General features: G+C 30.7%; 3 protein-coding genes across 9 annotated transcripts in view; 2 read left to right on the top strand and 1 right to left on the bottom strand.

Moving 5' to 3' along the window:
* Positions 1-1,838: 1,838 nt before the first annotated feature.
* LOC126852243 (protein O-mannosyl-transferase TMTC4-like) lies at positions 1,839-15,944 on the top strand. Its single transcript, XM_050596830.1, is given in 12 exon segments — positions 1,839-2,372; positions 2,516-2,741; positions 3,441-3,624; positions 3,702-3,881; positions 3,959-4,413; positions 8,275-8,422; positions 8,425-8,657; positions 8,739-8,846; positions 12,674-12,815; positions 12,905-13,019; positions 15,535-15,717; positions 15,796-15,944. Coding segments are annotated over 12 exon segments (2,139 nt in total). The 5' UTR covers positions 1,839-2,344; the 3' UTR covers positions 15,933-15,944.
* On the bottom strand, positions 15,920-17,890 carry LOC126852271 (snRNA-activating protein complex subunit 3). Of its 3 annotated transcripts, XM_050596905.1 has the most exons (6): positions 17,586-17,890; positions 17,294-17,486; positions 16,987-17,077; positions 16,799-16,911; positions 16,461-16,699; positions 15,920-16,300 (listed from the first exon to the last, which is right to left on the bottom strand). In XM_050596905.1, exons 1-6 carry the CDS (start codon positions 17,780-17,782, stop codon positions 16,009-16,011), a joined length of 1,125 nt encoding a protein of 374 aa, XP_050452862.1. In that variant the 5' UTR covers positions 17,783-17,890; the 3' UTR covers positions 15,920-16,008. The 3 variants fall into 3 exon arrangements, with proteins under 3 accessions (XP_050452862.1, XP_050452861.1, XP_050452863.1); XM_050596904.1 differs by having other exon boundaries at positions 16,799-17,077; XM_050596906.1 differs by having other exon boundaries at positions 16,799-17,077; positions 17,294-17,463; positions 17,586-17,721.
* Positions 17,891-18,514: 624 nt separating this feature from the next.
* Positions 18,515-19,647, top strand: part of LOC126852225 (mitogen-activated protein kinase-binding protein 1) — a 95,620-nt gene continuing 94,487 nt past the window's right edge. For all 5 annotated transcript variants that reach the window (XM_050596781.1, XM_050596783.1, XM_050596780.1 and 2 more), the window contains exon 1: positions 18,515-18,705. The gene's annotated coding sequence lies outside the window, so the exon portion shown is untranslated. The remainder of the gene's footprint in view (positions 18,706-19,647) is intronic.

Here is a 19,647-nt window from a genome sequence, read left to right as displayed (position 1 = left end):
ATTCCTTACTATTTCGTACAAGTATTCGCTCCGTATTATTCGTTCATTGTTCGCGTACTATTCACTATTCCATTTCGACTAATATAATTGTCGATTCAGTGTTAAGTTGTGTAATAATAAAAATCTAAGGAAATAATAAAAAACTTTGTGCATACATCTGTGTTCTTTTATCCGGCCTACTTCATCCACGACCGAGGTCTTAAAGGACGAGAGAAGGGCTTAACAAAGTACGACCAGAACTTGAACAGAAGGAAAGATTTTTCTGCCACATCACGGTAAGTACTTACAATTACTATAAATCCCATCTTTCCATAAATATTAGAAACTTTATTTGAATTAACTGACAACCCCTAATATCAATTAATTATCTTTTCATCCTCTAAATAATAAGAAATCCTCTGTCAAGCATTAGCATGTGGCTGACAGTTTCCCGTCAGTCAACTTTAATCTATTATCCTACTATTATTTAAAACACACCCCTAATATCAATACTAAGTAAGATTTATAAATTCCATGCAAAATATATACTACTGTTGTCATTTGAACCTGACTTAATCTTGCAACACTTTGCTCTTTTTCCCGAAAATCCATCGTTGCCGAGCGCTTATGGTGCCCCTGGCGACTCCCTCCTTTCTTCCTAAATTCTGAATATAATCCTTAAACCTTGTTGCCGAGCGCTTATGGTGCCCCTGGCAACTTCCTTTTTCCTAAATTTTAACCTCGTTGCCGAGCGCTTATGGTGCCCCTGGCGACTCCCTCCTTTCTTCCTAAATTCTGAATATAATCCTTAAACCTCGTTGCCGAGCGCTTATGGTGCCCCTGGCGACCCCTTTTTTCTAAATTTTGACCTCGTTGCCGAGCGCTTATGGTGCCCCTGGCGACTTCCTCCTTTTTTCTTGAATTCTTTATATAACCCTTAAACCTAGTTGACGAGCGCTGATCGAGGTGCCCTGGCGGCGTTTCCTATCAATTTAAAAATCTCCCACAAGAAATGACAACAGGAGATTAAATTAAAATCAAATTTATTATCTAATTTTCTGAACACAACCCAATCCTTGAACCTAGTTGCCGAGCGCTAATTACGGTGCCCTGGCGACATTACACATTCTCCCTAAAATTCCATCGTTGCCGAGCGCTTATTACGGAGCCCCTGGCGACATTCGATCTCTTTTCTAAACCTTCCCTTTCTATCAGAAATTTAGAGTCATAATATAATCAAGTATTGATATTAAATAAAAGACCTTATCCTTTAGACAATTCTCATAATAAATTAATTCGATCTAACTAACTCTCTATTATTTAGTGTCCACAATTTGTTAACTATCCTTAATTTCTATCATAATGTTCCTTTTCAAATCTTAATTCTCTAACTCTTACGGTTTCTAATTAATATATATATATCTTAAGTAACAAGCCCCTTGCATATGGTGAACCCGTAATACAAGCGGACTTGCCGCTAAAACGCAACCATAATCGATATCTTTCTTTTATTATAATATTAAAAGTCTATTCTTTAAACCTGATTAACCTTCGAATTACATATACCTAGTTGCGTCTATATCCCTAAAATACCTAGTGAAACTTCCTAGTAACCAAATAGTTCCGCGCCTACATCATTCCCCTAGATCCACTAGATTAGTCCTAGCTCTCGGCGTCCCTGGGGTATAGCCGGTGGAAGCAGGTTGCCCTATAAAAGTAGAGAGCAATCTTTTTCTTACTAACTGAGGTATAGAGAGAGAAAGAGCGTCGCTGAGACGTACAATGCAAAAGTGTGTGCTCCCCGCTTATAGCGGGGAAAACACACTTTTCCATAAGCGCATAACCATAAGTATAAGGAAATTGATTGGTTCATTTCGTTAGGCATATGTTTGGGGACAGGGAACACACACTTTTTCATAAGCGCATAGTCATAAGCATAAAGAAATTGATTGGTCCACAAACATATGCCTAACGAAATGAATCAATTTCCTTATACTTATGGCTATGCACTTATGCAAAAGTGTGTGTTCCCCGCTTATATCTTCTAAGGTTTATGGTTATGCGCTTATGCAAAGGTGTGTGCTCCCCGCTTAAAAGAGAGAACTATTTTGTGGAAGTTAACGTTATCGAGATCAGATTAGAGACAAAGATTAATTTACATTCGAATACATCTTTAATTTTATTGAAAAATTAAAGGAAATGTAATCAGTTTCATAAGAAAAGAAGATAATTATAAAAACTAAAGACCTTGTATCATATAACCTAAAGACAAGGTTGAAGGCCAAACTTCCTTCATCCGAAGGAAAAAACAAAATTAAATAAACAAAAACAATATGCAATAACTTTTATTTTTATTGAGAATATTATGAAAAATAAAATAAATCACCTGCCAGGTATGTATGAGTTATACAATTATACAGATTTTCTGTATATATATATATATATATATATATATATATATATATATATATATATATAACATGTAAATAAAACTAAATAATAAAATTTTTTAATGAAATATTTTATAAATTTTCAGTTGTTTCACCATTGCTTTCTCATTGGACAATTGTAATTTTGTCACTTTGTTTTATTAACAGTTATGATGGAGATTTTGTTTTTGATGATACTGAAGCTATCGTTAATAACCATGATGTATATGATACCTCAATCTGGGATATATTTAAAAATGACTTTTGGGGTACTAAATTGTCCTGTAAGCAAAGTCATAAGTCATACAGACCTTTTACCATCCTGAGTTTTAGGTAAAATATCATTATATATACTATATTAGCTTCTCATTGGAATCATATATATTATGATGTAAGAAATTGAAAATCATAAATTTTATATTATAATTATATATTAATTCTACAATTGCAAGATATATATTTTGCAAAATAAATTAATTTTTAATATATATACACAACACAAATATAATAAATGCATAGGTAATGTTAATCTATATATTTTTCCATTTTAACAGAAATAAATCTTATAATATATAATATATATTTTATATTATATATTATATATATGTATATCTGTATAACACATATATATAATTAATATATAATAATAATATAAAAACAATAAAATAATAAACATATATAATATTATAAGACTTATTTCTGTTAAAAATGGAGAAGATATATAGATTGACATTACATATGCATTTACTAATTGGAAAAGCATACTAGAAAAAAAAGATTTTAATTTATTTTATCAATTCATACTTTCAAACATATAAGATATTAGAAAAATTATGTTTAATGTAATTTATGTTTATGTTTATGTTTAATTTTTTACAAAAAACCAAATTACATGATTTTTCTCTTCTAACATCATAAATTAATATTGCTGTAATGAAGAAGCAGTAACTTTAAGTATATCAGTAATACATATAACAATATTTTATTAAAAATATACAAAAATTAATTTTTTGTTTCTTTTCATCTTTATAGATTACATTTCTGGTTACGACAAAATTTAATTTCACGAGACTATCACATAATAAACATAATGTTACACAGTGTGAATAGTTTGTTAACCTTTCTTGTATATAATCTAATTTTTGGATCAAAAGGACAGAATATCTCTTTTTATGCTGCAATTTTATTTGCAGTTCATCCAATTCATACAGAAGCTGTAAAAAATTCATATATATTTTCACTTATTTATATCTAAATTTATTACATTCTAACTTGTATGCTTTTATATATCAGGTATCTGGAATTGTAGGACGCGCTGAATTATTATGCACCTTATTTACATGGTTATCAATTTTGTTATACAATTGTGTAATATATGCAAAAAATTCATTTTATGCATTGACTGCTATGTCTGGTTCTGCTATTTGTATAACCATAGCAATGCTATGTAAAGAAACTGGAATCACTGCCATTGTGAGTTGTCAAAATTATATTTTTGTGTATTTGAATTTCTTATATAACTATGTAAAACAATTATGTTTATCTTTCAGGGAATTTGTGCAGTATATGATATAGTTATAGTGAACAAAATATATCCAATTGATATAATTAAATTATTTTTGTTTAAACATTCAAATAAAAATTTAAAGAATTTTATTAATAACAGTAATATAATATTACGACTTGTTATACTTTTTTTCACTGCAATAATACTTTTATTTCTAAGATTTAGTCTTATGGGGTTTTCTGCTCCCAAATTTCAACCAGTAGATAATCCAGCATCTTTTATGAATAATATATTTCTTCGCATACTTAATTACAATTATATCTATTGTTTGAATATATGGTTACTTATATGTCCTGTATGGCTCTGTTTTGATTGGTCAATGGGTTGTATATCTTTAATTACTGGCTATGACTACAGAATTCTTGTAGTTATTATTTTCTGGTTACTATTTGGAACGTTAATTATATACACGTTTATTCATAGGGATAAAATTTCGAGGTAATTCCAAAACTTTAAAAAATTTAAGATAACATGTACATGATGAGAGTGTGTGTGTGTGTGTGTGTGCGCGTGTGTGTGTGTGTGTGTGTGTGTGTGTGTGTGTGTGTGTGTGTGTGCGTGTGTGTGTGTGTGTGTGTGCGTGTGTGTGTGCGTGTGCGTGCATGCAAATAATAAAAAATACATATACAAAATATATCCAAAAGAATATTACAAATGAAATAGAGATGAAATATAGATGTGATTCTTCTTATAAATACAAGGCCAAAACGAAAAATAAAATTTTTTCATATAAAGCTTTGTTTACAAAAAAATTGATTTTAAAAATCCATCAATATGTATGCACTTGATTTAACGAGAATCGGATCTCGCTACATATAATTATTTTTGTTCATATTTATAAATAATGTCATGATTTAATATTATCAAAGTAATGCATAACAAGTTTTAATAATTTACAAAAATATTTTAATAAATAAGGTAATAAGATTTGTGATGAGAATACATGTATATTCGTATATAATTGTAATTATTACCTGTAAATTATTGCAGATATTACTCTTCCATATTCCCTAAATGTGTCCAAGTATTTGTTTCATCATTGTATCAAAGTATTGATTCCAAAAGTAAAGAAATCACTATCAAAATCCTGGAACTAGGAGACAAGTGAGACTATTTAGCTTATAGCCCTGACTTTGCACAAAATGATCTCTTTGGACATTTGAAGAAGCACTTGGCTGGAAAACAATATGGAATCGATATCATAATTCAGCACATAATATCTTAAGTTTAGGATCTTGATTTCTTCTTTGGGATTAATGTCTTGATGCATCGATGGAACAAATGGCTGAACACATGTGGAAAAATAATATGTGTAATAATATGTTACAATTATATATATGAATTGCTCTTGTATTTCATTAAATTACAAATTAGTAAAAATGTAACTTTTCTTGTCTCATATAAAAATCAGAGTTTTATCAGATTTTTGCAAGCAGAAGGCGCGAATCAGAATATGAAATTCATTATAAGATCAGTAAATATTTATGACCAGTTTGTTTTAAGTCAAAAAGACGTATTTTTTTGTAATGCAACAAATTCATAAATGGTCGAACGGCACTTTGAAGGATGTTGCATTACACACATTTTTTTTCAGCTTAGAACATTCTGACTATAAACATATACATCTAACTATGAATCTCACTCTAATTTGCTTCTTATTTGCAAAAATCTCATGACGCGCGCACTTGGAATAATATTCAATCACATCATGCTTGCTAAACTTCAGCCAGTGGAAGACAACACTTGTTACTATTACTCTCCCTCATGTAACAATATATTGTGTTGTGATTTCGTGACTTCGAAATTATGCGCTCAGATCACGTATAATCAACTATACTTTTATTATTAGAGCACCTAACGTATATTAAATATATCTTCAACATCAATTTTCTAACAAAATCCTGTATGAAAAAATTATATTATATATATATATATATATATTTTACTTATATTTTTATGAAGAATCAGTTTTATTGTATCACGATTGTTTTCGATATATCGCTGTATATGTAATACACACGCACGTACGTGTATACATATATGTATACATATAATATATACAGAGTAATTGCGATAAATTTAAAAAGGTACTTAGATCTTGTTAAATTGAACAACTTTTGTTAAATACTCCATGTTCGATGATATCTTAAGATGCTAGATGTCGATATTTATGAGATTAAAAGTCATTGTTTTAAGTTTTAATTTATTTATCCCCCAAGTAGGACACAAAAGTCATACTGATGATATCATTAGGATATCATCATGACTTTATTTGTCTCTCAAAAATCACTGATAAAAAATGATCTAAAAATAAAAACAGCAAATCATTGTTATGTCAAAAATTCATCACAAAATCATCATAAATCATTATTATGTCAAGAATTCATCACAAAATCATCATAAAAAATGTATCAATTGACGTCATAATGATTTTTTTTTAAATTGACTTCTTGATGTCATCATGATCTTATTATGATTTTGTATTCTACTTGGGTCTATAATAATACAAAAAAGATCAAATTTAAAAACATGATTTTATTTTGATTTTATTCTGATCTACTCTATAGTCTTATATTTATCTAGACTTACAGAAACCAAACAGTAATCAACAAGTGTAAAAATTGATCTCTAACGTCCAAAGAAGGAATTGCCAAACATAGATTATTTAATAAAAGTTATTTTATTTAATGAGATCTATTATAGCTCTTTAAGTTTGTCACAATTTTCTGAAATCATTTTATATGTACAAGTTGTTCATGAATGACAAGCCAGGGGGGGGATTTTCTACAAAACTTGAAATTATACAAAAAAAAAGCTTCAGACAAAATTTATAGGATTTTTTTAGGAAAAAAAGTTGATAATCTTGGATTTTAATTAAGGCCATCTTTCAAGATTATGTAAAGGTCAACCTAGTTTTTTTTACATGAAAAACCCTAATTTTTTATAGATTATATAATTCATGAACACCCTGTACATTTAAATATACAGAGTTAATAACCGTAATAATAATCATCTGTTATGTGCAGGTAGAGCGGATTAAGGTAATTGTCTCGCAAATGACAATTAACAAGAAAAATTTGAAAATTTATCTATACGAGAATAAATATGGTATTTACACGTACATCTTAAAAGCAATTGATCTGAACGCGAGATAATCTCTATCATAAATTGCACTTTTTATACGTGTTGCATACGCAAAACATACGAAAATCTCGTATTTTGAACTTTAATAATTAGAAAAAAATAACAATAAAGTGATGAAATCTAATACAAAATAAAAGGACACTTTAGGAACTCTATTAAAAAAAAAAAAAAAAACGAAAGTATTGACCGTTTAGTTTTAGAAATACAATAATAAAAAATCTCACGGTATCATTTTATTCTTATTATTCACCGAAAGTTAAATAAAGACAGATAGTGCTGGCAAATGTTGCGGGCAATAGCAGCAAAATTTAACAATAGCGCACAGAATGTCCAAAAGTTTTTAATCGGTAACGTAGGTAGTCGCACGGAGTAGATAGTCGGATGTTTTAACGTTAATTCAGAGTATAAAATTGTGGGTTGTACTGTCGCGAGACAACTATCTTAAATCGAATAGAAAAGTCCTGTATCATTTTGCGATTTCTACAATAATTAATGAGATATTAATTTTAAAAAATCGACTAATCCGCACAAGCAGAAGCGCGTGCGAATAAGTGAGAGGGACGCTTTATAAAGGATAATAGCTATGTATGAACGATGGGGTTCCAGCATTACGCGCTATTTTCCACGCTATTTTCTACGCTATTTTCCACGCCACGCGTTTCTACTGCAGATTGACCTATCTTTTTAAATTAATATCATATTAATTATTGTGAAGATCGCAAAATGATACAGAACTTTTCTACTCTATTTTTAATCCGCTCTACCTGCACACGATTAATGATCCGGCTATTATCGGATATTCTACACACACATACGACACTCACACATATATACAGGGTGTCTGACATGTAATTAACCAAACAAAAAGTGGAGGTAGATTGGGCCAAACTGCGTCGAAAAGTCCTGATAAATCGTACGTGCCTACCGATACCGGCCTACTGCTTGCGCTCATTAGCTCACATATTTTAATTAATAACGCAATAATTATTGCGAATTTTGCAAAATGGTACAGGACTTTTCGACTCAGTTTGGCCCAATCTACTTTTCGTTTGGTTAGTTACATGTCCGACACCCTGTATATATATATATATATATATATATATATATATATATATATATAACATAAAAAATAATAAAAAACATGAACTTTTGCAGATATATAATTATGGGACTTGCGATATTAATTTTTCCATTTCTACCAGCTAGTAATCTCTTCTTCAATGTTGGTTTCGTTTTGGCAGAGAGAATATTATACATTCCTTCAGCAGGATATTGTTTGTTGATTACAATTGGCCTACATAAATTCTCTGCTCGATTTTTTTGCCTAAGGCGGCATTGTTTGCATATATAATGCTTATTGTATTATTGTTTACACGTTCCTGGATGAGAAGTAGCCAATGGAGAAATGAAAAATTACTTTTTCAATCAGGATTAGACGTATGTCCTTTGAATGCAAAAGTACATTATAATATTGCAAAAAATGCTGCAGATGCAGGAGATTTTAATCTTGCCAAACTAGAATATCAAGAGGCCTTACGGTATATGTATATAGAATATTTATCTTTTTCAAAAGATTTCCAAAATTCATTAATTATATATTAATACTATTTATATTGCAGATTAAATCCAAATTATACTCAAGCTATGAATAATCTCGGTAATTTACTGAGAGACAATGGACAACTTTTAAAAGCTATAAGTTTATTCAAACAAGCTATCAATCTGCAGTAAGTTTAATTATTTGTTTCATTTAAGATTAATGTATCCAATCATTAATCTTTGTTTTGTATTTATTTGTATTGCAAAGATTTTGCATATGAATATATACCCAGATAGCCAAGTCTGTTCAAACAGATTTTGTCAAACGTCTGCTACAAATTTTTGTCAGCAGAAAGATTGCAGACTGTATACAAAATTTAAAAATTATATCAAATAATGATAGCAGAACATCAGCAGAAATATTACAAAACCTGCTGACATAATTTGACAACAGATCAGTAACAGAAACCAAGCAGAATTCGTACAGAATTATTATAGCAGATTGGCAGCAGAAATTGAGCAGGATCTGTGCAATACACTTTGATGTCAGATTGGCGGCAGAAACCGAGCAAGTCTGCACATGCGCATTTTGATGGCATATTGGTAATAGAAATCGAGCAGGGTCTGCTAACATGAGATGATATCAGATTAGCAGCAAAAACCGAGCAAGATCTGCGCACGCACAATCTGATAACAAATTAGCAGCAGAAATCGTGCAGAATCTGCAATAATTTATTGAAACAGTAATTTATTTGTTTACCGCTATGTGACGCAGTATTCACTTTCTATATCTCGTATTCAAGTTCTTATCATGAGCATACATGAAGCCTGCAAAATGTGGTTAATAACATATATAATTATTTCTATCGGTTCAATTTTTTATACGATTCCCATACAGGGAATTCAGATATTGAACTGATTTTTAAAAAATCGGACAGATAAATGTCCGATTTCACTTATTCGGACAATTTCTGTTCGAATAAGCAAAATTATTTAGTTATTATTTATGATATAAAATAAAAATCTAAGATATAAAATAGAAATTCTATTAAATAAAATCTTTAATTGTATAAATTAAATTATTTGAATTTTCCTATATTTATTACATTATTAATATTATATATTTATATATTATTAATACAAAAAACAGAAAATGACGTCCCGTGAATGTGATATATAGTCTATTGACATTTTTAGATTTCATGAGATCTAATTTAAGATGTCTAATTATTTATGTTATTTTGTGACCAAAATTTATTGTTATTTTGTTACTTGGGATTCTTTAAATGTTTAAACCCATTTAAATGTCCATTTTATATAAATCTCTAGAAGCTGCAGAATCTGCTTAATTTCTGCTATCAATCTATCAGCAGATTATATTAGCAGATTCTGCTCGGTTTCTGCCGCTAATCTGCAGTCAAGTTATGTCAACAAAATCTGTTCAAATTTTTCCGCCAATCTGTCAACTTATTATATTAGCAGATTCTGCCGGCAAAACATTATCTGAATGCAAACGCAGTTGATGTCAGTTTGCTAACAGATTTTGATTAAATCCGCTACTAATTTACCGTCATACTGCTAACATTTTGCTTAAGGTATATATAGGGCGTCCGAAAATTCACTTAACACCCTTTAAGGAAAGGTAAAGCGTGTTATTCTGAACAGAAAAGTCCTGTACCATTTTTTTCTATAACGCTTAATAAAAGTTATTATTGAGTGAAGTCGGTGCCGTCATAAATATTTGAGCGCTCACGCTCACTACTAGGCGCGCGGCTCACCGACCGTACGTTCAGCTAAAGATCGGCGGTGATAGGCCAGACTTCATTCAATAATAACTCTCTTATTAAGCATTATAGAAAAAAATGATAGAGGACTGATCAATCATCGCGTAACAATTGAGCGTTCACGCACACTATCAGGCGCGCGGCTCACCGACGTGCGCCCAGCTAAAGATCAGCAATGATTCGACAGACTTTACTTAATAAAAATTTTTTATTAAGCGTTGTACAAAAAAATAATAGAGGATTTTTTGACTCAGTTTGGTCCGCTCTATCTGCACACGAGTCTTGTTCCCAATGATCTGGGACATTGTATATACATACATACATAAATATACACACACACGCACGCACACACATATATATATATATATATATATATATATATATATATATACTTTTAATTAATATTTCAATAATTATTGTGAAAATTGCAAAATGGTAAAGGACTTTTCTGTTCAGTTTACTGTCCTCTACGTGCTCACAAGCGTTGGCACAATCTTTGCAGGATATATATATATATATATATATATATATATATATATATATATATATACAGGATGTCTCAAAAATTTTGACACACCCGAAGTGTGAAAGTAGATTGAGCCAAACAGAGTCGAAAAGTCTTGTACCATTTTCTTCTATAACGCTTCAGAAAGAAGTAATTATTGAATAAAGTCTAGCTAATCAGTATATATATATATATATATACAGGGAAAAAGTTTCTAACGACAGATTCTTTATGAAATTCTAAGCCAAAAAGTTTTTTACAAAAAAGTGATCCGATGAATAGAATTTGAATGGTGAGACATTCAAGTTGACGTATGGGAGCGCATGAAATTCGTGCGGTCAGGATCAGCATGACAAAGTTAAAGAATAAAGAAAAGAATAAAGAAGAGATAAAGAAAAAATAAATAATTGTTATAAAAAAATATATTGCAAATAATTGCATACTTTTTTTAAAAACAATTATTTTCTGTACACCATTTGATTTATCTTATTATTCTGTACATAAAAGTATTACGATACAATTATCGAACACTAAATAATTTTCGAGATATTTTATATTTTATACTAAAATATGTCAGATTAAGATACAAAATAACTAAAAAAATTCTTAATGAAAAAATACTTTATTATAGTGTTTTGAAAGCTCTCGACATAAGCTGTAAGAATATGCAATAAAAAATAGAGGATTCTATTTAAGAAATTAAAGGTGTCCTTGTCTTGACCTTAACGATGTCATGCAAGATCAAACCAATGATATCTTATGTTCCCCTTAAAACCATACAATTTTTGTTCAAAACGTTATTTTCTAAAATGCTTAGTTTTCGAAAGAAAAGGGGTGTTCGGGTAATCTAGGAGGGATCGTCCCGTATGCGCACATTACGGATCGGACACGACAAAATTTTTCGATCGGACACAGACCCAATCGGAGACAGGCTCGATCGGATACAAGCCCGATCGGACACCGGCCCGATTGGACACAGGCCCGATCGGACACGGGTCCGATCGGACACTGTAGCATGTACTTTGTAAGTTGTAAAGCGAGATCCACGCTGCCTACCGGCAGGGTGGGTGCGGGAGGAGGGCCGAAGGCCCTCCTTGCACCCCTCCCCGTGTGTGTGTGTGTGTGTGTGTGTGTGTGTGTGTGTGTGTGTGTGTGTATGCGTGCGTGCGTGCGTGCGTGCGTGCGTGCGTGCATCCTGTTCATGCATGTACTTTGGTATAGCGTCTGTGTCCGATCGGGCCTGTGTTCGATCGAGCCTGTATCCGATCGGGTCTATGTCCAATTGCAACCATATATATCCGATCAAGCCGGTGTCCGATCGGGCCTGTGTCCAATTGTAATCATGTGTCCGATCGAGTCGGTGTCCGATCAGGAAATTTTGTCGCGTCCGATCGATAATGTGCGCAGCGAGACTCAGTTGTCTAGGACACTCTGTAAATATATATATATATATATATATATATATATACTCTGCACATGAGCTTGTCCCCAATGATCTGGGACACCCTATATATATATATATATATATATATATATATATATATATATATATAGAGAGAGAGAGAGAGAGAGAGAGAGAGAGAGTGTCCCAGATCATTGGGGACAAGATTCATGTGCAGGGTATATATGTTTGTAATATATAATTATAGAATTATTTATATATTTGTGTGTGTGTATGTGCGTGCATGCGAAAATGTGTGTAATCATACATGACTCTGAATTTTAGGAAAGACTTTGCAACAGCATGGATGAATTTAGGAATAGTTCAATCATCATTGAAACAGTACAAGGAATCAGAAATCAGTTATTTTACAGCTCTACAGCACCGATCAAATTATCCAGATTGTTATTATAATCTAGGCATATTAGTGAGTAAAAAATATAATATCAAAATATAATTTTAAGCTATCTTTGACTATTAAGTTATAAATAATTAGAAGAACTAATTTTTTTATAGTATCTGGAACAAAAACAATATGATATGGCATTGAAAGCTTGGATAAATGCAACCAAACAAAAACCTACACATAAACGAGCATGGACAAATATGATATTACTATTAGATGATTTAGGTTTGTGTATATCTTTAAATTAATGGATTTCTTTATACAGGGTGTCTGATAATAATCGCCCCACCCGTAATATGCAAATAGAGCGGATTAAACCAAGCAAAAAAGTCCTTTACCATTTTTTTATATAACGCTTAAATAAAGAAATTATTGAGTAAAGTCTGGCTAATCATCGCTGATCTTTAGCTCAATGGACGCATGTCAGTGAGCCGCGCGCCTAGTAGTGTCCGAGAACGCTCAGTTGTTACCATGGCACACCATTGCCAGATGCGCGCCTCACTGACGTGCGTCCGGCTAAAAGTCAGCGCTGATTGGCCAGGCTTTATTCAATAATAATTCTTTTATTAAGCGTTATATAAAAAAAAGATAAAGAATGTTTCTTTATAGTTTCACTTGCTCTACATGCATACGAGAGATGATACTGTTATTATAGGACATCCTGCATATATATATGTTATATATTATGTACATTATATAAACAGAGTGCCCTGCAAAGATTGTGCCAACGCTCAAAAGTTTGGTTTCTCGCATATCTCTCTCGTCGCGAGGCCAAACTTTTCGTTGCCGTGCGATACTATGAAGCTCGGCGCTGTCACGCCTAAAGCGTACGTCCCATGGTCTAGCCACGCGAAACGTGTGCTTATTCGCCAATACCTTTTAATTAATATTTCAATAATTATTGCGAAAATTGCAAAATGATAAGGGACTTTTCTGTTCAGTTTACTGTCCTCTACCCGCTCACGAGCGTTGGCACAATCTTTGCAGGACACCCTGTATATATATATATATATATATATATATATATATATATATATATATATATATAGTATATATATAGAGACTGTATATATATATATATATATATATATATATATATATATATATATACAGGATGTCCCAAAACTACAGACTTCTTTTTAATGGCAGAACATTTTAAGACGAAAATCCTAATACAAAAATCTTGTATTAGGATTTTATAAAAAGGATTTACGCTAATCAAGCACCCAAAAGAAAATAAACTATTACGTCTACGCTGTTGTTTCTAGGTAGCGCTAAAAGTTGAAACAGAATTTAAAATGTGTTGTGTTACGCGCATACGATTCTTTAAGTCTCATAACTCAAAAAGAACTTTATGAAAAAATACTTTATTATTGAACTAATAATAATACTTTATTATTATTAGTGTATATATATATATATATATATATATATATATATATATATATATATATATATACACACATATTATATATACAGAATGAGTTATTTTAATCAATACATGCAAACATCTCTTAAAGTAAGCAAGATGGAAAAAAATGTTTTATACAAAAGTTGTAGGATTCAGAGGGGGACTTGATGGTGACCTCTGACCTTGGAATCAAATTTAAGGGTCATTTTAAGATCAATTTGATTTTTTTTAATGAAACCACCAATTTCTCATATCATATTCTTGTAGCTGACGTCAAAACTTTTTCAAAAGACTATAATAATAATAATAAAGTATTTTGTCATAAAGTTCTTTTTGAGTTATGAGACTTAAAGAATCGTATGCGCGTAACACAACAACATTTTAAATTCTGTTTCAACTTTTAGCGCTACCTAGAAACAACAGCGTAGACGTAATAGTTTATTTTCTTTTGGGTGCTTGATTAGCGTAAATCCTTTTTGGTAATGTCTGCTGTGTCATGCGTAGCATACGATTTTTCAAGTTTCATAATTCAAAATGTACTTTATGAAAAAATATTTTATTATAGTGTTTTGAAAAGGTTTTGACACTACAAGAATATAAGAAATTGGTAGTTTCATTAGAAAAAATCAAGTTGACCTTAAAATGACCCCTAAATTTGACTCCAAAATCAGAGTCAAGGTCACCCTATGCTTTATCTGCACATTACGGATGAAGTGGTTATTATCAGACACCCTGCATACAAGGTGTACCAGAATAATCGTATCACCTCTCGTGTGCAGATAGAGCAAGTGAAATCGAGAAAAAAAGTCCTTTACCATTTTTTCTATAACGTTCTAATACGTTCAATAAAAGGATTATCGAATAAAGTCTGGCCAATCAGCGCCGACAGATTCATCGACGTGCGCTTAGCTAAGGATCGGTTACGATTGGCCAAATTTTACTCAATAATAGCTCCTTTATTAAGCGTTATAAAAAAGAATAGTCAAGAACTTTTCTTCTCGGTTTCACTTGCTCTACCTGCACACGAGAGATGATATGGTTATTATGGGACAACCTATACACACACACATACACACACACACACACACACACACGCACACGCACACGCACACGCACACGCACGTATATTAAATATACTCCACCTTTCGCTTAGATGATACTTTCGTTATTAAGAAACATACACAAGTAATCCGTCGTACATGCCTGCCGATATCGCCGGTAGATAGTATTTAATATACATATATGTGTGTGTGTGTGTATACACACACACACACACATATGTATATTAAATATGCTGAAATATAATATATTTTAATGTAAAACTTTTAGGTAAAACAGAAGAAGCATTAAAAATGGCAAATAAAGCTTTGCAATTTATCTCAGATCATGCTGCCATCTATTTTAATATTGCCAACATTTTGGGAAAAAAGGGAAAATATGAGGAAGCAGAAATCCAGTTTAAATTGGCAATATCAAGAAATCCTATAGATCCTATTATTTATGCAAATTTAGGTATAACAAAATGTCCTATTATTTAAAAACAAATTATATAAAATTGTCTAATGAAAATAAATTAAAATTAATATTTAGGTGTTTTATATCATCGTTGGAATAAATTAAATGCAGCAAAACAAATGTATAAGAAAGCATTACAATTAAAGCCAGATTTATCTAGTGCAAAGGATAATTTGCAAAGATTGTACACATTAGAGGCTTCAATAAAATAATTTTTTATGAAATTACTTGTTATATTTTTTAAATACATTTATAATATAAATAATTGAAAAATTCATAAAAAAGACTTTACTCTTTACTCTTAGATGTTGCTCTACGTTTTCTAACAAACATTAATTTTGGTATATAAGGATAATTATATGCTTTAAAATTTCCGATCTTTTTACCATCAACATAATTATAAGACATAAAACATTTATGACAGAAATAACTTATGTCATGTGGTATCCTATTATGTTCTGTTACAATCCAGTGTACATTAAGTATTCCACAATAAATACAGTTTCTCCCAGAAGCAGGTCTCATTCTTTCTATTCTTGGATAGGCAGATAATGATAATACATCATTCACAGTCATTAACCTATTAAAAATAATTGATAATTATTAAATAAAATGACATCAAAAGTACGTGCAACTTTATGATTTATTTTTTATGTTTGACATATTTTTTTGGCAATATTAGAAATTAGCATTGTTAAAAATTGAAAAAATATTTTTATAATATGTATATTAAAAATCACCTGGCATCAGTCAATACAATTAAATGTTCACAACAACCCTGATGTTGATATACCCATGGAAAACCGAATCTTGCACAAAGAGAATTTATTTGAGTGTTCATGGTTGCAATTTTAAATGGACCTATATTACGAGTTGCTGCCCATTTTAATATAACACTACTATAATCAACATTAGTTGGCTCGCTAGTATCATTATAAAATGTATCTTCAATGAAAAAGAATCCTGATTTGTAGACATTCTATAATTATGAACAGAAAAATATATAATTATTTTTTATATATAATTTATATACAGAATTTATACAACAGATAAAATTTAAAATTTTAAAAATAGTTACTTTTGCCATTGATCCAAGCTTTTGATGATTTGGATTTTTACTAGTGTCTGTTGTAATTGATAGATCAGATTGACATATTATCTTTTGACGTAGTTCATAAAGAGTTTGACATCCTAGAATCGATATGACACTTTTAAGTTTAAGAACTGGGCCATTGTTTGTCTTGTACTTAAAAAAACGAGACTGACTTTCAAATGGCTCATATATTCTACAATATACTAAAAATTCTTCATATGGTATTATAGGATTCTTATTGGACCATTTTGATTCATCATATTTCTGAAAAGAAATCATTTATTTTGATATAACATTACTGACAAAAAATAGATTTATTATTCATAGCATACATATGTTAAGCAAAATAATGTCAATGATCATAAAATATTTAAAACTAAAATTAATTTAATTTTGACACAATTTTAAAAATATTGTATAAATTGATTTTTATATATTTCTTTTTTCTTGATCTTCATATATTTTCTTGTAATTACTAACAATTGGAATTCCATTTTGAATTCTCGATTTTATTAAGGTTTCCTTAGATAATGTCTTTAACATTTTAATTGTTTCCAATGGAGGATTATTTAACATCTTTTCAGATCTTTTCAGATCTTTTAGTTTATTGTGTTCCTGTTTTTTCTCTTCTTTCATATAGGCAGTTTCCACTAATAACGATAAATTATCAATACTGCAAAATTGATTCTAATTTAATATAAATTATTTTCTTTTTTCATTTTTACTTGTGAATATAGTAATACATTTATCATAATATCGTAATGTGAAATACCTGCAGTAATGTTTTATTAAATGAGTTCTTGCTTGTGAAAGGTTAACATCCATAAGTTGAAAAATCTTTTCCTCACTTCGTTCGTTTATATCATGACATAAATAAGACTTTAATAATTCATTATATTGCTGAAAATAATTTTTTAAACAAATTTTTGGTGATGCTTGACGATCATAATGCTTATACATTCGATCCATTACTATTCTTTAGATCTTTACAAATTACTAGCAATTACTAGGATCAAAATAAAAAAAGTAAATTTGAAATTTGAGAAAATACTACTACATTAGCATTGAGACTTGAGACACGAGAAACCATAAACTATATATGTAATACTAGAAAGAAGCCTAAGGGTCAATTTCATCACCTTCGGTTAGATTAACCGACGGCAGGGTGGCAACTGAAATGATAAAAATGCTTGGTTTTCATTCACCTCTATTTTCTGTTGCCATCCTGCTGATTTTAACCGTCGGTTAATTTAACCAAAGGTGGTGAAATTGGCCCTTATTCTAATTCCGAACTTCGAAATCCGAAATATATTTATTAATTTCCTAAATTTTCGCTTTTCCGTCACCAAGTTTCATGGCAAAAAGTCGCAGACTTCTATTCGCGTTCTCGAATATAACAGGTTTAATCGCTTTGAGAGCGATTAATGACATCATTGTATTGTCTCTGTCAATAAAAGACTTGAATTCATAGTAAAATATAGGGATTAATTGATTGTCCGGATTGGATTAATCCGTTTATTCACATATAATCTAAATGAATGAAAAATGAAAAGTGAAAAATGAAAAATTTCACATGAAATTACATGATTGACATCCAGATTGAAATTTGCTATTCAAAAATTCTGCTGTAATACGCATTCACATGTTGCCGACAGATAGCAGCAACGTATCTCTACAGCGAAGTCAAGCGAAGTATCTAGCCAAAGCAAATGTGCGAGGTGCGAGCTGAAGCTGATTTAGTTTGCTCCGAGTATTTTGTGACGTGTAAATGTGTGTTGTGTTTGTTTCATATTCATTGTCGAATTCGTCGCGTTCGATTTTTTCTACGAGTTTCCTCTCCGGGATTGAAAGTATGAAATATGTACGATGTTTTCAGCGTAGGCGATCAATATGTAAGTATCGCTTATCATTTAACGATTATCTGTTCGCTAAACGTAACCTCCAAATGTACAGAACGTTAATATTCCACGTTAGATATCCTTGTGTGTAAATATATATTTTTCTTTGTCTTTCTTTCTCTTTTTTTCCTTGTTCGACCGATACTTACTGCCATTTGCTTGCCTGTATATGGTATCTCTAGTATTCTACGTTTCGAATTTTTGATTAACATAACGGATATCAATTGTGAATACTTCTAATTATCGTTACAACGACGCGACATTGATTGGGAATATTTTTGATCGATAGGTATATCACATTGATTCCACAAAAGAAAGTGCTCTTGTATAAAGAATAAAGAAACAATCTTAAATTAATTTAATACCCAACACACAGGCGCTTGCGTACATATATATATACGCATTCACGAATAATCATAATCATAAATAGCATTATTTTTCTACATTTATTTCTTATTTTTTTTTCAGATCACCTCCCCCTCCTCGCTCTTGCATTTCTGTCTTTTTTATTCAACCTCTCACTTCACTTTTTGTAAATATGAAGTATGTGCATGTGTGTGTGAATTTCTTATAGTACAGTTAAAAAATAGATTTACAATTTAAATAGTGTATTGTGCTGTGATTATTTAGAATTCAACTCTATAAATAACTCATCATCATTATGATAAAAATAATGGAATGTTGTAATCGAATGTTATTATCAAAGTTATGACTTATGAGGATGACCGCGGGCGTATTGAGCGATGGTAATTGAAATTGTATGCAATTCATGTTCTGCATTTCTCGGAAACGCTATATTTTCAAAAGTTTTGCATCAAAAATGTTTGTTTTTTGATAAAAAGTATGTTAGTATTTATCTTGACTTATCTATATCTGGAACATTCACTCACACACACACACACACATACATTTTATATATTAACAAATTATATGGTA

This window comes from Cataglyphis hispanica, chromosome 10 (assembly GCF_021464435.1).
Source record: "Cataglyphis hispanica isolate Lineage 1 chromosome 10, ULB_Chis1_1.0, whole genome shotgun sequence".
NCBI classification, from domain to species: domain Eukaryota; kingdom Metazoa; phylum Arthropoda; class Insecta; order Hymenoptera; family Formicidae; genus Cataglyphis; species Cataglyphis hispanica.
Note: the sequence above shows the minus strand (reverse complement) of the source record. Positions and strands in the feature narration are given on the sequence as shown.